The 14127-nt window shown below is 54.8% G+C and overlaps 2 protein-coding genes across 3 annotated transcripts in view; both read left to right on the top strand.

Annotated features, from left to right (window-relative positions):
- Window positions 1–9485, top strand: part of Tbc1d2 (TBC1 domain family member 2) — a 44444-nt gene extending 34959 nt beyond the window's left edge. For both annotated transcript variants that reach the window (XM_021160588.1, XM_029475694.1), the window contains exons 10-13: window positions 4779–4899; window positions 6713–6898; window positions 7364–7485; window positions 7903–9485. In XM_021160588.1, the coding sequence (XP_021016247.1) occupies window positions 4779–4899; window positions 6713–6898; window positions 7364–7485; window positions 7903–8113 (640 nt within the window). In that variant the 3' untranslated portion in view covers window positions 8114–9485. The remainder of the gene's footprint in view (window positions 1–4778; window positions 4900–6712; window positions 6899–7363; window positions 7486–7902) is intronic.
- Window positions 9486–11901: 2416 nt separating this feature from the next.
- The window catches only part of Coro2a (coronin 2A), a 52606-nt gene continuing 50380 nt past the window's right edge, over window positions 11902–14127 (top strand). Inside the window, exon 1 of the mRNA XM_021160099.1 lies at window positions 11902–11981. The gene's annotated coding sequence lies outside the window, so the exon portion shown is untranslated. The remainder of the gene's footprint in view (window positions 11982–14127) is intronic.

The following is a 14127-nucleotide window of genomic DNA, read 5'->3' as shown; positions in this document are numbered from 1 at the left end:
GGTGAGTACACAGCCCTCTCTTCCCAGCGTGCCTCCGTTTCGTTTCGTATCGTATCTCAGAACCCAGGCCTTTGGGGTTGGTGCTTGCCACACTTCCTGCAGAATGTCGGGCGGGTCTTAGGAACGGTCCCTTTGTCTGCAGGAGTGCTATCAGCTCAGAGCGCAGATCTCCCTGGGTTACTGTCTGTTTGACTGTGGTCAGCAGCAGAGGGAGATAGATCACGTTGAGGATAGAACCACTCTGTTGGTAGAGGTGGCCGTCCCCTCCAACACTGGGGAACTCTCATGAGTCCCCTGGTTATTGCCATAGAAATTGCATAGTCTCCGATATTTCCCAAAGCAAGTTTGACTCAATTTAATTCGAGCACACATACCCTCAAGCTAACGTTACATAGGCTGTCTGCTCTCCCTTCAGAACAGGTGATGCGTGACATTTATCTAGCACAGAGTCAGCGCTCAGAATGCCCTCACTCATATTTCAATGGGTCCCAAGGGCAGAGACTTTCTGTATTTCTATTTCCAGTCTAAATGTGAGTGAAATTGAGCATGTGTATGTAATTTCTGGGATTTGTGAGTTAAACTCCCAGCAGTCCTGTAGCTCAGTCCAGACCTCTGTCAGGATCTATTGCTGTGCTGCCTGGGACAGGCAGTATCTGTTAGACAGCCCACCCGCTCTTACTAACCCAGCAAGACTGTGCAGTCCTTTCTACATACGTTAAATTCCAGAAGGGACACGTGTGAATCTTCTTTCAGAATAGCTGTGAAGAGACAGGCAAGACAGCCCAGAAGGTAAAGGGGTCGGCTGGGTTCGAACCCTGGATGGAACACACATGGCAGGGGGAGAGAATCAGCCCCCACAGTTGTCCTCTGGTCTCCGCACACTTGGCACGTGCATACATAGTCACACATAAGTGTAATTTTTTTTTAAAGTTTAAGAGGGCCTAGAGAGATGGTGTCTTGGTGTTTCTATTGTTGTGATTTAAAAAAAAAAACAAAAAACCATGACCAAAAGCAGGTTGAGGGGAAAGAGTTAATTTCATCTTACAGCTCGCAGTCCATCCTCCAGGGAAGCCAGGGCAGGAGCTCAGCAGGGATTGGTATAGAGGCCCTAGAGGAACGGTGCTTGCTGGCTTACTCCCATGGCTTGCTCTGCCTACCTCCTTACAACACCCAGGACCACCTGCCCAGAGGTGGCCCCACCCACAGTAGGCCAAGCCCTCCCACAGCAAATGCTATTTAAGAAAATGCCTTCCCCAGCTGGCCTGTAGGTGTTTTTTCATTTGAAACCCCCTTTTCCCAAATGACTCTAGCTGTGTCCAGTTGACAAAACTCTAGCCAGCATAGTCTGGCGGCAGTTAAACTAGGTCGGAGGACAAGGCCCAGGTTCCCAGCAGCCATGCGGTGGCCTGAAACCACCCATAACTCCAGCTCTAAGGGATCTGACGCCGTCTTCTGGCCTTCACGGACATGCATGTAAACGTGGTGCACATAACCCCACGTAAGAACACACAGATACACATGAGAACAAATAAAGCAGTAAGTGCTGGTGAATTCTTGACCAAAATTCAGGAGTAGGCGATGTAAAGATGGGGCCGGTGACGGAGACCAAAAATCTTAGCTACACAAGAAGCCGGAGCAGGAGAATCACAAGTTCACGGCCTTTCTGCCTGGACTAGAGTTGAGTTCAAGGACAGCTTGCATGATGTAGGGATTACCTTGTCTCAAAAAAAGAAAAGAAAGAAAGAAACCCGAGGCCGTGACTCAGTGGTAGGATGCAAAGGCCTGAGTTTAAACGGAAACAGAAGCTGTGAGGACCAGAAACTCCGGGATTAGGTGAGTGGTGAGTTTTAAGCTCTGACCCTGCAGGTGGAGGTGGGGACCCCATCTTCCAGCTGAGACCTGAGCTTATAGAAGCTGTCCAGAATTTCACTGTGCGTGGCAGCCCAGCAGCCTCTGGCCCTGGATTGGCCCATGCCTAGTCCTTCCTACAACCCACCCTCTAAGTGGGAACTGGGCCACAGGGGATGATGCTGGGCCACTCCCAAAGCTTTTCTAATCCAGTGTGTCCTTTACAGAAGTCGGAGGCCTTAGCCACACAGGGGATCTGAACTCCAGAGGTTGGCCAATGGCTAAGGGACAGGGAAAGCTGTCATGGTAGGAGCCTCGGGAACAGAATGCCCTGGTATAAAGTAAAGTAAGACCAACAACAAGGCGGCCACTGGAGGACATGGGAAGCAAAAGGGGGCAGGTGCCTTTCAGTATATCTCTCGAGGCTGCCTTTGCTTAAATTGATATGCAAGCACACATAATTGGTATCCACGCAAATATTTATGTTATTGCTTTAAATAGAAAGCTATGTACACTAGAGCCTGCCTCCATCTCAAGAGAGGTATTGTTTTTTGCAGCTGCAAGTCCCTTATGGCTGTCTGTGTCGCCATCTAGTGGTCAATCTTAGAACTGCATGCACTGTGGCCGAATAAACAGTTCACCTAAGGCAGCTTGTTCCTAGGGTTACAGATAATGCAGAGATGTGTGTTGCCAGCTCAGAGCAAGCACTTGAAGTCCGTTTTCTTATGAGAATAATGTGAGTGCACTAAATGTAGTTCTCGCCGCCCTCTTCACATGCCTTTCTAGGCCTGTTCAGGTGGTGTCCCATTGTACTCCCCCCCCCTCCACCCTCCCTCAGCAGTGGTGAGCCCTGGCAGGGACCACCCTCAAATAAGGCCATCTGTATGCAGAAGTCTAAGACAATACAGACTGGAGTTCCTGATCTGAGGACATTCTGAGCTTTGTGGGAAAGGGTGGGTTAGGAGAGACAGCAGCAGGCTGGACTTGGGCATCCGGGATCGGTCCCCTCTGCTAAGATGATCTTTAGTGATGGCCACTTTTGCCTTCTGAGTTCTGGTCTCCCCATCTGTCCAGTAAGATGTTTGCCTTGACCAGAGGTAACCCATAAGAAGAAACTAGAAGAGACCCGTTTGAAGGAAAGTCTCAGGTAGTGTTCAGACTCAACAGCCAAAAGTTCCATGATTACATATGTGTCCCCTGGTCACTGACAGAGTGGTAGTTGACACACAGGACATTTTCTTTTCTTGAACCTGGTGACCTCTACAGGTCCCCTCCCCCTGCTCCAAGAGCCTCCAATGTCCCAGGAGACCTGTGGCTGTTTTTCTCTTTTTGCACTCAGCTCAGAGTCAGGAGGGTTTGTATAAATACCCATGGAAGGCAGAGCCAGACAGAGCAAGGAGCCGGTCACTCCCCATGTGAGCGAGCGATCCGCTGAGGAGGGAGGGCGCGCGCTCCCTGTTTTGGGGAAAACAGTCCTGTTCTAAGTCATGAACCTCAAAAGGAAATGGAGGCCATGAACCCAATCCATGAAGAACCCCAAGATGCATAAACACTTGGCTCTGCAAGGCTCTGCAGTGCAGGCTGGGATGGCACACGCCTGCAACGCCAGCACCCGCAGACTGAAGCCAGAGGATTGCAAGTTCTAAGCCAGCCTGGCTATATAGTGAGGCTATCTCAAAATAATAAATAATAATAATAATCAGGGCTGGAGAGATGGCTCAGCAGTTAAGAGCATTGACTGCTCTTCCAAAGGTCCTGAGTTCAACTCCCAGCACCCACATGGTGGCTCACAACCATCTGTAATGAGATCAGATGCCCTCTTCTGGTGTGTCTGAAGACAGCTACAGTGTACTTACATATAATAAATAAATAAATCTTTTTTTAAAAAAAAAAAGGTCAGGAAGACATTTTAAAAAATTAAAATAAAATAAAAACCAAAGCTTCTGTAATTCCACAGAGAGCCCATGACTTCCAGTGCAGCACCCTTCTCCCTACAGCTGCCCTGAAGAGGGCTGCTCCCCAGACCTGATGTGTAATGTACAGAAGGGCCCCATGGTTCCCAGGACCCCCCTGTGTCAGAGTGTCTGTCCCTTGGGCTCATTGCTACAGAAAGTCGCGAGGCTTTGCTGAAACACTCTGAGCCTCCGCGAGTGTCTAGGACAGGCTGTGTGTTTGCCAGGGTCCATGGAAGCCGTGCTGGGGAGTGGTCTCTTGGATGTGGCCTGGATGTGTCCCCTCAGGGAAGGTGGAAGAAGCAGAGTGCTTCTCTGGGGGGAGATGTCCCCACGCAGCTCAAGGCTTGTCTGTCTGTCCCCCGCTGTCCCCCACCCCGGTCTCAGTAGGACCTCATAACTGGTGAAGGCGCATAGGAGGAAAGGGTGTGTGTGCTCAGCACAGGGTGTGCCAGCGAGTAGGGCACAAGGTCTGCTCTCCCTTGGGACCACACAGCCCCCACAGGTGGGTGGTGTCCCTCACAGGCTCTCAGAGCTTGCCAGTGCGAAGGTGAAGGTAGCCAGTACTTACTGAGCACTGACTGCGCGTTACATGCACCGGGTGGACAGTAAACATGCTGACTGCCAACAGCGCTGAGCACTGGTCCTCACCCAGCCCTGATGCGTATGAGGAGGCTGAAGCTGAGACAGGTTAAGTAGTTTACCCAAGGCCACCCAGGAAACAATCCTTACCATAATTCCCACCCAGGCAACCCAGCCTCAGAGCCTCTGTTCTGAATTGATCTCTACGGCTCTGGACTTTGACCTGTGAGCATCCTCCAAACCTCTCACCCCGGGCGCCATGACTACCAGCCTGGTCTGGGTTTAGGGCTAGCCCAGTGCCGTATGGGAGAACTCAACCCAGGCCCCAGGATGCTCTCTCTGCCATGCAGCACCGCAACTGCTGTGGGTCACTCCTGGCTCCTCCCTTCTCTGCAGGCTGGCGGCCATCGCCCTGTTGGTCCTAGAGGATGAGGAGAGTGCCTTCTGGTGCCTGGTGGCCATTGTGGAGACCATACTGCCAGCTGAGTACTACAGCAAGACACTGACTGCATCCCAGGTGAGCAGGAGGGCGGTACATGCCCCCCCCCCCCCCCCCCCCCGAGGCAACCCCCTCCCCCAGAGGAGTTCCTTCAGGCCAGCAGATCCTGGGACTCTGCCTCTCCAACACAGTGGCCTTTGAACCCTCTCTATCTGCTAGGAGTCTCCTGGCACTGAGGGCCTGTAAGATGGTGAGGTCCTACCCACCTGCAAGTTGGCCCAGTGGTGACGTCATGCTACCGGGAAGCTTTGCTTCCTGGGGAGGGAGACAGAAATCAATGTCCCTTGCCATCTCCCAGTCAAGAAAAGAGAGAGGCCACGTGATGGTGGGCTGGGCAGGTGAGGATGCCACATCCCCGGGCAGGGTTGCTGCCCCGAACCAGGCAAAGAACCCCAGGCTGGCCTACTCTAGAATAGTAATAAGGTCACTGTGTGGACTTAAGAATTGTTAAGTCATATCCCCATCCCCTACCGGGTTCTTGCTGTGGCAGCCCTTCTGCCTTGCAGCCTCTATCCTTCCTTCATCACACCCCCAGCTCTTTCCCCTCCTGCTGCCATGTCTGACACCCACCGCTCCTCCTGGGTGCCTTTTGAGATGGCAGGGATCAAGCGCAGCTGCAAGGAGAGAGCCAGCTCAGACAGAAGGGACTGCGCCTGGCCTCATGGAGAGGAAGGGACCAAGTATGGTCCTTGATGCCGCAGGGTCAGGCTCCCCCCAGCTTCCTGCTCCGCCATCCTCATGTTCATCACCAGTTGGTTACAAGAGGGCTGTGCCACCCTCAACCCCGTCTGTGGCCGTGGTGTACGCCAAAAGCAGACAGGTGGCTGCTGGAGTTTCAGTCTGCAGTTTCTCCTTTCTGCCTTCTTTTCTTTTGGTTAGAACCATGTCTTAGGTCTGCCCCGCTACAGTAAGGCTGGCTAGGAAATACCATATCTCATTGCTGCGTCTTAAGATCTCTGAAAGGGAGATGCATTGTGCACCAGCATCAAGCTTGCTTTTGGTTTACCTTGACCTTGGAGAATTGGCCAAATTCAGAACAGAGAAGATAGGCAGCCGGGGACCCCACCTAGTGTCCCCGGTTACCAGCAGAGGGAGGAGTCTGCCCCTGCCTTGACTGCTGTACTGTGGATCACAGGCAGTTCTTGGTCCCATTTCATCACGGATCTGGTGGCTCACATGGGGCTCTGGCGCTGTCATGCCTCTGAGGGAAGGAGGGAGGGAGGGAAGGGCATCCCTGAGTTCTCACCACAGCAACACTGATGTCACAGGGAGGACTGTCACGGTTCTAGGCAAGAAGGAGCAGGAGGGGACACAGATCAGGGCACTGCCAAGGAGGAGGGATCTGTCCCAGGAGTAACCAGCCATGTCCACTGAAATAAATAAGGCAGAGCCACCAGGAGAGGTCACTAGCAGCTGTGGCCTGCAGCTTCCTGCTTTAGATTCCTGCCACCTGATGTGTCAGGACACACTGTGATATCAGTATCTGTCTCAGACCCTCACCCCAAGTGTCCGCCAAGCATCTTAAGAGTCAGACCAATATGGGTCTAGAGAAGCCGCCTTGAAAAGTCTCTTTTGTTCCTGAAAACATGAGACAAATTAGTTGTCAGGGACATTGGCTGGGTAAAGGGGCCAAGGACTTACCCATGGAGAGACCCATGGCAAAGCCTGTTGCTCTGCCCAAGTGTCAGGAGGCATGGTGATGTTGCTTCACCTGCCACACACACACACCATTCCCAGTACAAAACAGGCCTGCCCAGGACCTCTGACGTGGGGCCTGAAGAGCAGGCAGAGAGGGAGCCAGCCGAAGTGACAGGCCTCTTCTGCCTCCCAGGCGGACCAGCGGGTGCTCCAGGACCTCCTCTCGGAGAAGCTGCCCCGACTGACTGCGCACCTGGGGCAGCACCGTGTAGACCTCTCTCTTATCACTTTCAACTGGTTCCTCGTGGTCTTCGCCGACTCTCTCATCAGTGACATCCTCCTGCGGGTCTGGGATGCCTTCCTGTATGAAGGGACCAAGGTAAGTGTGCCTGGTCCCACTGAACGGAAAGACGGCCACCTGTCAGAGCCATCTGTGATACTAAACTGTAAAGTGCTCTGTGCAATATGAGAGGAAGCAGCGGCCCTGCCTCTGGAGCCTGGGTCTGGTCCAAGCCTTGCCTGTGACCTCACCAGGCGACCCACCAAAGATGCTACTGGGACTAACGCCCTTGACTCCAGCAGGGCAGTGCCTCTTCATGTCTTGTAGAGAGCTCAGGCATTCAGAGACCAGGCATAAAGCAATGTTTCAAGCTGTGCTTCCTTTAGGGCTTCCTGTCACCTGTCCCTCCCTCCCACTGCCTCCCACACTTCGTGGCCCTAGGCTTCCACTCTGGCCTGCCAGAAACCTCCATATTCCTGGAGTCGCTGAGTCATGCCCCCCCCGCACCCCCCCCAACAGTACCTGCCTGGGTCTCTACCCCACCTGAATCCCACTGTGCCCTAGGTGGTGTTCCGATATGCTCTGGCCATCTTCAAGTACAATGAGGAAGCGATCCTGCAACTCCAGGACAGCCTGGAGATCTACCAGTACCTGCGTTTCTTCACCAAGACCATCTGCGACAGCCGGTGAGCTGCCCGCCCCCTCTGTATCCTTGTATGGCAAGCAGGCTCCAAAGCCCACCTTCACCCTGCCATCAAGACCCAGGATGTGGGACAACCAACCCACCACTGGCTCTGCCCCTAGGAGCCTCCTGGTTCCCTCCTCCACTGCTCCTCCATTATCTTGAGCCTGGTCCCTATCCTCAAAGCTAAGCTCCCATGTGCCTCCTCCAGGAAGCCCTCCAGAGCTGCCCTTCCTTTACTGGATCAGGTACCTGCCTAACTCCCTCCAGCCTCAGCTCTAGGTAGGAATAGTCTCCCCCACCCCCATCCCCGGAAGGTTAGCTCCAGAAGGCAGGACCAACCATCATTCTAGGGTGGACGGATGTCGGGACCGGGCCGAAACTGGTAACCGTGCCCTGGCTGACTGTACCTTCCTTTCAGGAAGCTCATGAGCATAGCCTTCAATGACATGAACCCATTTCCCATGAAGCAACTGCGGCAGCTGCGGGCAGCCCACCGAGAGCGACTGGAGGCGGAGCTGAGCAAGCTGGAGCTGCTGAAAGTGGAGTACTTGCAGAGGCGGGCATCCCGGGGCAGAGCGCCACCGCCCGAGGGCTGCGTCAGCGAGGACGAAGGAGAAGGCGACAGCTGACGGACCCCTCTGTCCCCAAAGCCTTTCTCACCTTTGCTGGCAGGAAGATAGAGTTCAGCCATGGGCGGGAGGTGTGTGTGACCCTGGACCAGGCCTTTGCCCTCTCCAGGCCTTAGTCTCCCAGGCTTGCCAGCCTGTGTCACTGCCCCACAGAGCACTTTCACACACAGGACAGGAGGCAGGGATACACGCCCGGTCACCTGACCAGTCTCTGAGGCACCGCCTTTTCCATTCCTTTGGATTTCGTCTTCTGACCAGGTCTCGAGGAACTCAGGCTGACCTCAGACTCCATGCAGTCGAGTGTGGCCCTGACCTTCGGGTCCTCCTGTCAGAGCCATGATGACATAAATCAACATCCTTGCAGCTGATGGCGCTCCACCTTTAGGACAGAAGATATCTCATTACCAGGACTCCTGGGCACAAGGTGTCAGGAATGTTCCCGCTGGCACCCTCTGGCTCCAGGCCTTGGTCACCGTTATGTGGCACCCCAAGTTCAAGGCCTGCATTTTCAGGGCATCTGTCTTTCCAGACAGTATCCCCTCTGAGTTGCCACCTGGATCTGTGTGTTGAGACCACCCTGCTCATAAGGACCATCTCTACAGCCTCGTGCCTAAAGCTTGCCTTCTGTTTACAGCCCACTGGGTCATCCCAGGGGAGCCCCTGCCTGCTACCCTGAGGAACTTGATGTGGACTGGACAGTGGGCCTGGAGCAAGCATCCACTCTGGCCTGTGGGGCCAACAGGGTAGGCTTGGGAGGGGAGCAGGGCAGCAGCTCACTGGGCTCACCAGAGCCAGTTGGTAAGCAGCCTTACATGGAGGGGACATGGCTAGGTAATGACTGGCTCTCCCAAAAGCCACCACCAAAAAGCCAAAAACAGGTCGAACTGTGGGCACAGGCTGCTAGATAAACAGTGCCCTCTCTACTACTCCCCCACCAAGCCACAGCCCCCACCTCTCCTCTGCCTCAACTCTCCCTAGAGGAGAACTCTGCCAAGCACTTGCGCTCCTCCTTGGGGGACCAGAGCAGCTTTCTTACCAAGCTGCACTGTGTTCCAGCAGTGCTGGGCCTTGTGTTCAGCTACTCTTGGAGCCAGGAGGCTTAACCCTGGGGGGTAAGTGTTCTGGGACTAATTGCCTCCTCCATCCCTGAACGAGCAGGCCAAGCTCCAGTAACAGGACTCAGAGAACTTAATGTAGTGTCACACAGAAAGGGAGGGCGGGCTCTGGCCGTGACTGCCTGTGGGCACACCCACAGGGTCAACTCTAGGAAAAGAAAAAGGGGAGTCAGGTGTGGGATAGTTCCCAGCAGTTCCAACACTGGACTACACAGCCAAACAGTGTCTCAGAAACCAAATAAATAAGAGAAAAACGATGAGCCATGAGCGTCTGGGCTGCCTGAACTGGAACAGAAACAAACAAGGGGTGCGGGTGAGCCTGAGACTCTCTGGGCTGCTGCTGGGGCAGAGCCTGCCCCTCCCTCAGGGCCTGGGGCCTACCCCTAGTGTCAGGTTCCTTGCTCGCCCCACAGCTGCTGCCCCTTCCCCAGGGGCCACTGCTTCAGAGGCTGGAGGATCTGATGCCACAGCCCCACCTTCCTACCCAGAACAGAGCCGGAACTCCAAGATCGACCCCTCCCACCCCTGGACCAGCAGGCCTTCTCAGAGAACAAAGGGACAGGGGCCTAGAGACCCCAAAGCCTCGATGTGAGAGGGACAGGCTCCCAGACTACTTTGTTCAAGCTTATACCCCAAATAGACCCTTGCCCAGGGGCTATCTTCTCCCAGTGCAACACACACGTGCACACACAGAGACACTTATGCACGCACGCACAGACACAAGTAGAAAGTCAATCAGTGGGTGTCCCCCAACCCAACACACCCCATAGTGTCTGAGCAGGCCCTGGTAGGCTGTGTCCCCTTGTGTGTAACTTAGGGGTTGTCAGGGGCTGCCTTCCACACCTGAGGCAGGATTAGGAGATGGTAAGAGGACACAGGGAAAGCCCCTCCCCAGACACAGAAGAGGCATGCCAGGTTCCAGGCCTCCCCTCTGATTTACGGGTCCACGTGCCCACAGTCCCCCAGATAATCCCTGTCAAACAAGCCTGTCCCAACAGACAACTGGCCTGGCACCATGAAAAAAAGAGTTTCTTTTAAAATGATTTTGAAAGAGACCTTCCAAAGGAGATGATGCAAGCCGGAGCTTGGGAATGATGCTGAGAGAGAGGACCACCAGACCCTAGCTCCGCCTTTACTGTGCTGGGGCATCCAGATGAGTCAGCCTGCTCCAGGATAAAGCCAAGTCAGAAACACTGTGGTGGTGGGCCTGGCATGATGGCCCCAGCCTTTAGGAGGTAGACAGGAGAATGAGTTCAAGGGTTCTTCTTAGTTCATAGACAGTGTAAGACCAACCTGGGCTATGTGGGACCCTCTTTAAAAAAATAAATGGGCTGGCAAAATGCCTAAGAGGGTAATAGTGCTGTCGCAGGAGTCAGGCAGCCTGAGACCTGTCCCCAGGAACCATGTAAAAAGCTGAATGCCTCCCTACTTGGAGATGGGAGGCAGAATTGCCTGATAGCTCAGGGACAGCCAGCCAGAAATATGTAGCATTGCAGAAATAAGATGGAAGGAAAGAACTAACTTCTGAAAGTTTGCCTCTGACCCCTACCTACACAAAAGCGCACGCACGCATGGACCCTTGAGGGCAAAGGTCCAACGGCTGCGGTTGTACGCTGTGTGCTTCTGCCAGTGCAGCTCCAAGAGGGATGCAGGGGAAATTCAGATGTAGGAAACCCACAGCTCTAGGAAGAAAAATGGCCCAGGGCCCTGTGGTTCAGCGGGAACCAGAGGAAGGCTTTAGCAACTGCTGTTCTAAAGTGAGTTCTCAAGGACTCACCAGAGCTGAGTGTGGTGGTGAAGTCCTATAATCCCAGCTCCTAGAGGCTGAGGGAGGAAGATGGCTAGTTCAAAGCCAACCTAAGCAATTTAGTGGACTCTTGTTTCAGAAAAAGAGGAGAGGTCTCACAGTGTAGCTCAATGGTAGAATACTTGCCCAACAAGCATATGCAAGGTCCTAATGTTCAATTCCACCATCACAAATCATACATTAAATTAGTTATAGAGCCTACCAAGAACTCCGCTAAAGTCTCAACTTCTTATCTATGAAATGGGAGTATTATGACTACATTGAAGGCGTTGGTAGATCAAATGTAATAAATTGTGTATTTAGTTAACAATATATACAATACCTACTATGCGCCAGGTACAGTGCTAGTCTCCCTCCTCCCCCCACCCCTCACCAAACACATCACTACAAAACACGAAGAACTCTTTCCAAGACAGGTGGTGTGGCGTGGTTATTATGAAAGATATGACGTCCTATCTTCCATATTCAGTGAGCACCCGGCTTGGACGCAGCGCCCCCTAATGGCAGCAGTGGGAAGGATCTCCCGGATGCGCAGCCGCCCTCTGCTCTCCAGTTCTCCCGCCGCCTGCAGAGCTGCGGTCCCGGCGCTCGCTGCGGGATCCAGCTTCGAGCCATCTGGGAGGCAGGCGCGGTGACAGTCTCCATCTCAGCAAGGAGAAACTGAGGTTCGGGATCCGAGTCCCACCCAAAGCCTGCGGCGAGAGCGTGTCAGAGGCGAGAGTGTGTGCACGCGGGACGGGATCCGAGCTGCGGGCGACGGGCGGCGCACAGGCGGGGCCTCACCGTCCCGCCCCGCCCCGGCCCCGCCCGGCCCGGTCCCGCCCGCCGGGGTGCGCGGGGAGGCGGCGGCACTGGGCGCGGGGACTCGGCGGGCGGCGCGAAGCGCGGAGCGGGAGCGGGAGCCGCCGGAGCCGCCGCCGCCGCCACCTGCGCGGCAGCCAACAAGGTAGGGTGGGACCGGGCCGGGCGGGACGCTCGCTGCGCCCGAGCTGCGGCTCGGTGGCGGGAGGGATGCTGTCCCCGGCGTCGCGGAGACCTATCCTTCAGACCCCCGCACGACCTCACACAAAGCTCTGCCCCGCTTCAGTCCTCAGTTTCCCCAACGGGATACTGGTGCGGCCGCTCCCTCAGTGGGTGACTAGGAGCAGCGACCCCCAGGTTCGCGCTCCAGAGGTTAGGGGCCAGTCCTCACCGCCCGCGCCTCTTGCCGCGGTGAGCGGCCCGCCCTGGGCGCGGCAGCCAGTCTCGACAGGCCCTAGTGTGGCCCAGGTGCCCCGTGAACCCGAGTCGTGATTGTTCCTGTCCTGGCTGGGTTACCCGCGGGGGCCTCAGCTTCCAGTCCGGGGAAACAGTGGAGGAGGAAGCATCCCCGAGTCCCTGCCGAGGCGACCTGGGCGCGCGGGTGGGGCGAGCAGTCTGCTACCCAGACCAGGCTCATCGCCTGGAACTGGAGGAGGAGCCCCGCGCTGGCAGTGGCCAGATCTCAGCCTCAGACCTGCCTGGACCCGAGCCGAGCAAACACCCACCTGCATTCGGGCAATGGAGAAGGACGTCCTGGTCCGCGTCCTGGCCAGCTGCAGGAGCCCAGTTCTGTGTACCAGCCTGGTGGGACAGGGTTGGCACTGCCACACTCGGTCCTCAGTCCACTTGCCAGGAAGACAGTGTCTCCGGGGGTTGGGGGACTGAGCATGTATCTAGGGGTGCAGTGACTCCGGGATCTTTAAAGACCTCTGGTGTAGGGCTGGGAAGTTCTGTAAGATGCCTTTTGATGAAGGTCTTATGTTGCATTCTTCACGAGATGGGGACTCTCACTAGCTGAAACTGGGGAATCTGGTCCCACTGTGGCTGCAATCCTGATAGTGTCCCTTAGATAGCATGTGGCCCTTCTGCCTCAGAGCCTGCTCTTCTTCGAATGCTCCAGGGACTTGTTCATAACCACCTGTGCCTCAGCACAGGAATGTGTCCTTACACGTCCCTCGCCTCCAGACATCTCTTGAGGGATGTGGAGGGAGAGAAAGGCTTAAGCCCATCTCTGGACACTTCTGCCTCATTTCCTGACATCTGTCCCCATTAAGGAACAGGTTCAGCACCTCCTGGTCGCCTGCCTCCCTCTCCCTCGCCCAAGGACTTTCTTAAGGCTAAAAAGAGGAGACCCTTCCCTTTCCCCAGGCCAGCGCAGGTGGTGAGCCCTACCTCACCTAAGTGTACAGGCAGAGGGCTGGGTGGGCATCATAGGGTGCTGTGCGTTGCCAGGGCCAAAGCAGTGTGGCAGGGGACCTTGCCCTGTGGCCCCAACCTGGAGCTTCCCTGCAAATGAGTGTTATTATCCCCTCATAAAGGGAGACTAAGTATAAGTGTGGCTGCCAGAGCCCAGCGCCAGCTCGAAAGCCTAAGTACCACCTGAGTCCCCTGTCATTGGGAGCGTTTGTGATCTGGGAGGCTACAGTGATGGCGCATGAGCAGGCAGGTCCTGATTATTACAAAACCATCCCGAACTTTAAAAATGTACTGTGGAGTTGTGGAGTCTCTGACCTGAAAGGGTCTCTAGAAACCATCTCATCTCAGGCCCTTATTCTAGGGGCAGTCTAGAAACCGTCTATCTCATCCAACGCCCGTATTCTATGGGCAGATAATCACCTGTCCCTGAAGGGGGTGTGCCTGGTAAAGGCCACACAACAAACCAGCCAGGAATCCTAATTCCAAGAATGGGGTGCTTAGAAGCTAGGGTGCAGCTCGGTCGGCAGAGTTCCATCCCCAAAACCGAATCGACCGAACTTGGAGATTCACTTGGAGGTGAAGGCAGAGGATGGGAAATTCATCCACCAAAGCCAGGCTATCCTCTGCTACAAATGGAGATCAAGGATAGCCTGGGATACATGAGACCCAAGGGGTGGGGGTGGGGACATAAAACATATCATAAATGAAACAGTCTCATTGCTTTGTAAAAGCAACAGAATATAAACATAGAAAGTTAAAAAACCGTGCTGGTAGCCAGGCATGGTGGTGCACACCTTTAATCCCAGCACTTGGGAGGCAGAGGCAGGTGGATTTCTGAGTTCGAGGCCAGCCTGGTCTACAAAGTGAGTTCCAGG

This window comes from Mus caroli, chromosome 4 (assembly GCF_900094665.2).
Source record: "Mus caroli chromosome 4, CAROLI_EIJ_v1.1, whole genome shotgun sequence".
NCBI classification, from domain to species: Eukaryota; Metazoa; Chordata; class Mammalia; order Rodentia; family Muridae; genus Mus; species Mus caroli.
This window is presented reverse-complemented; position numbering and strand designations above follow the sequence as displayed.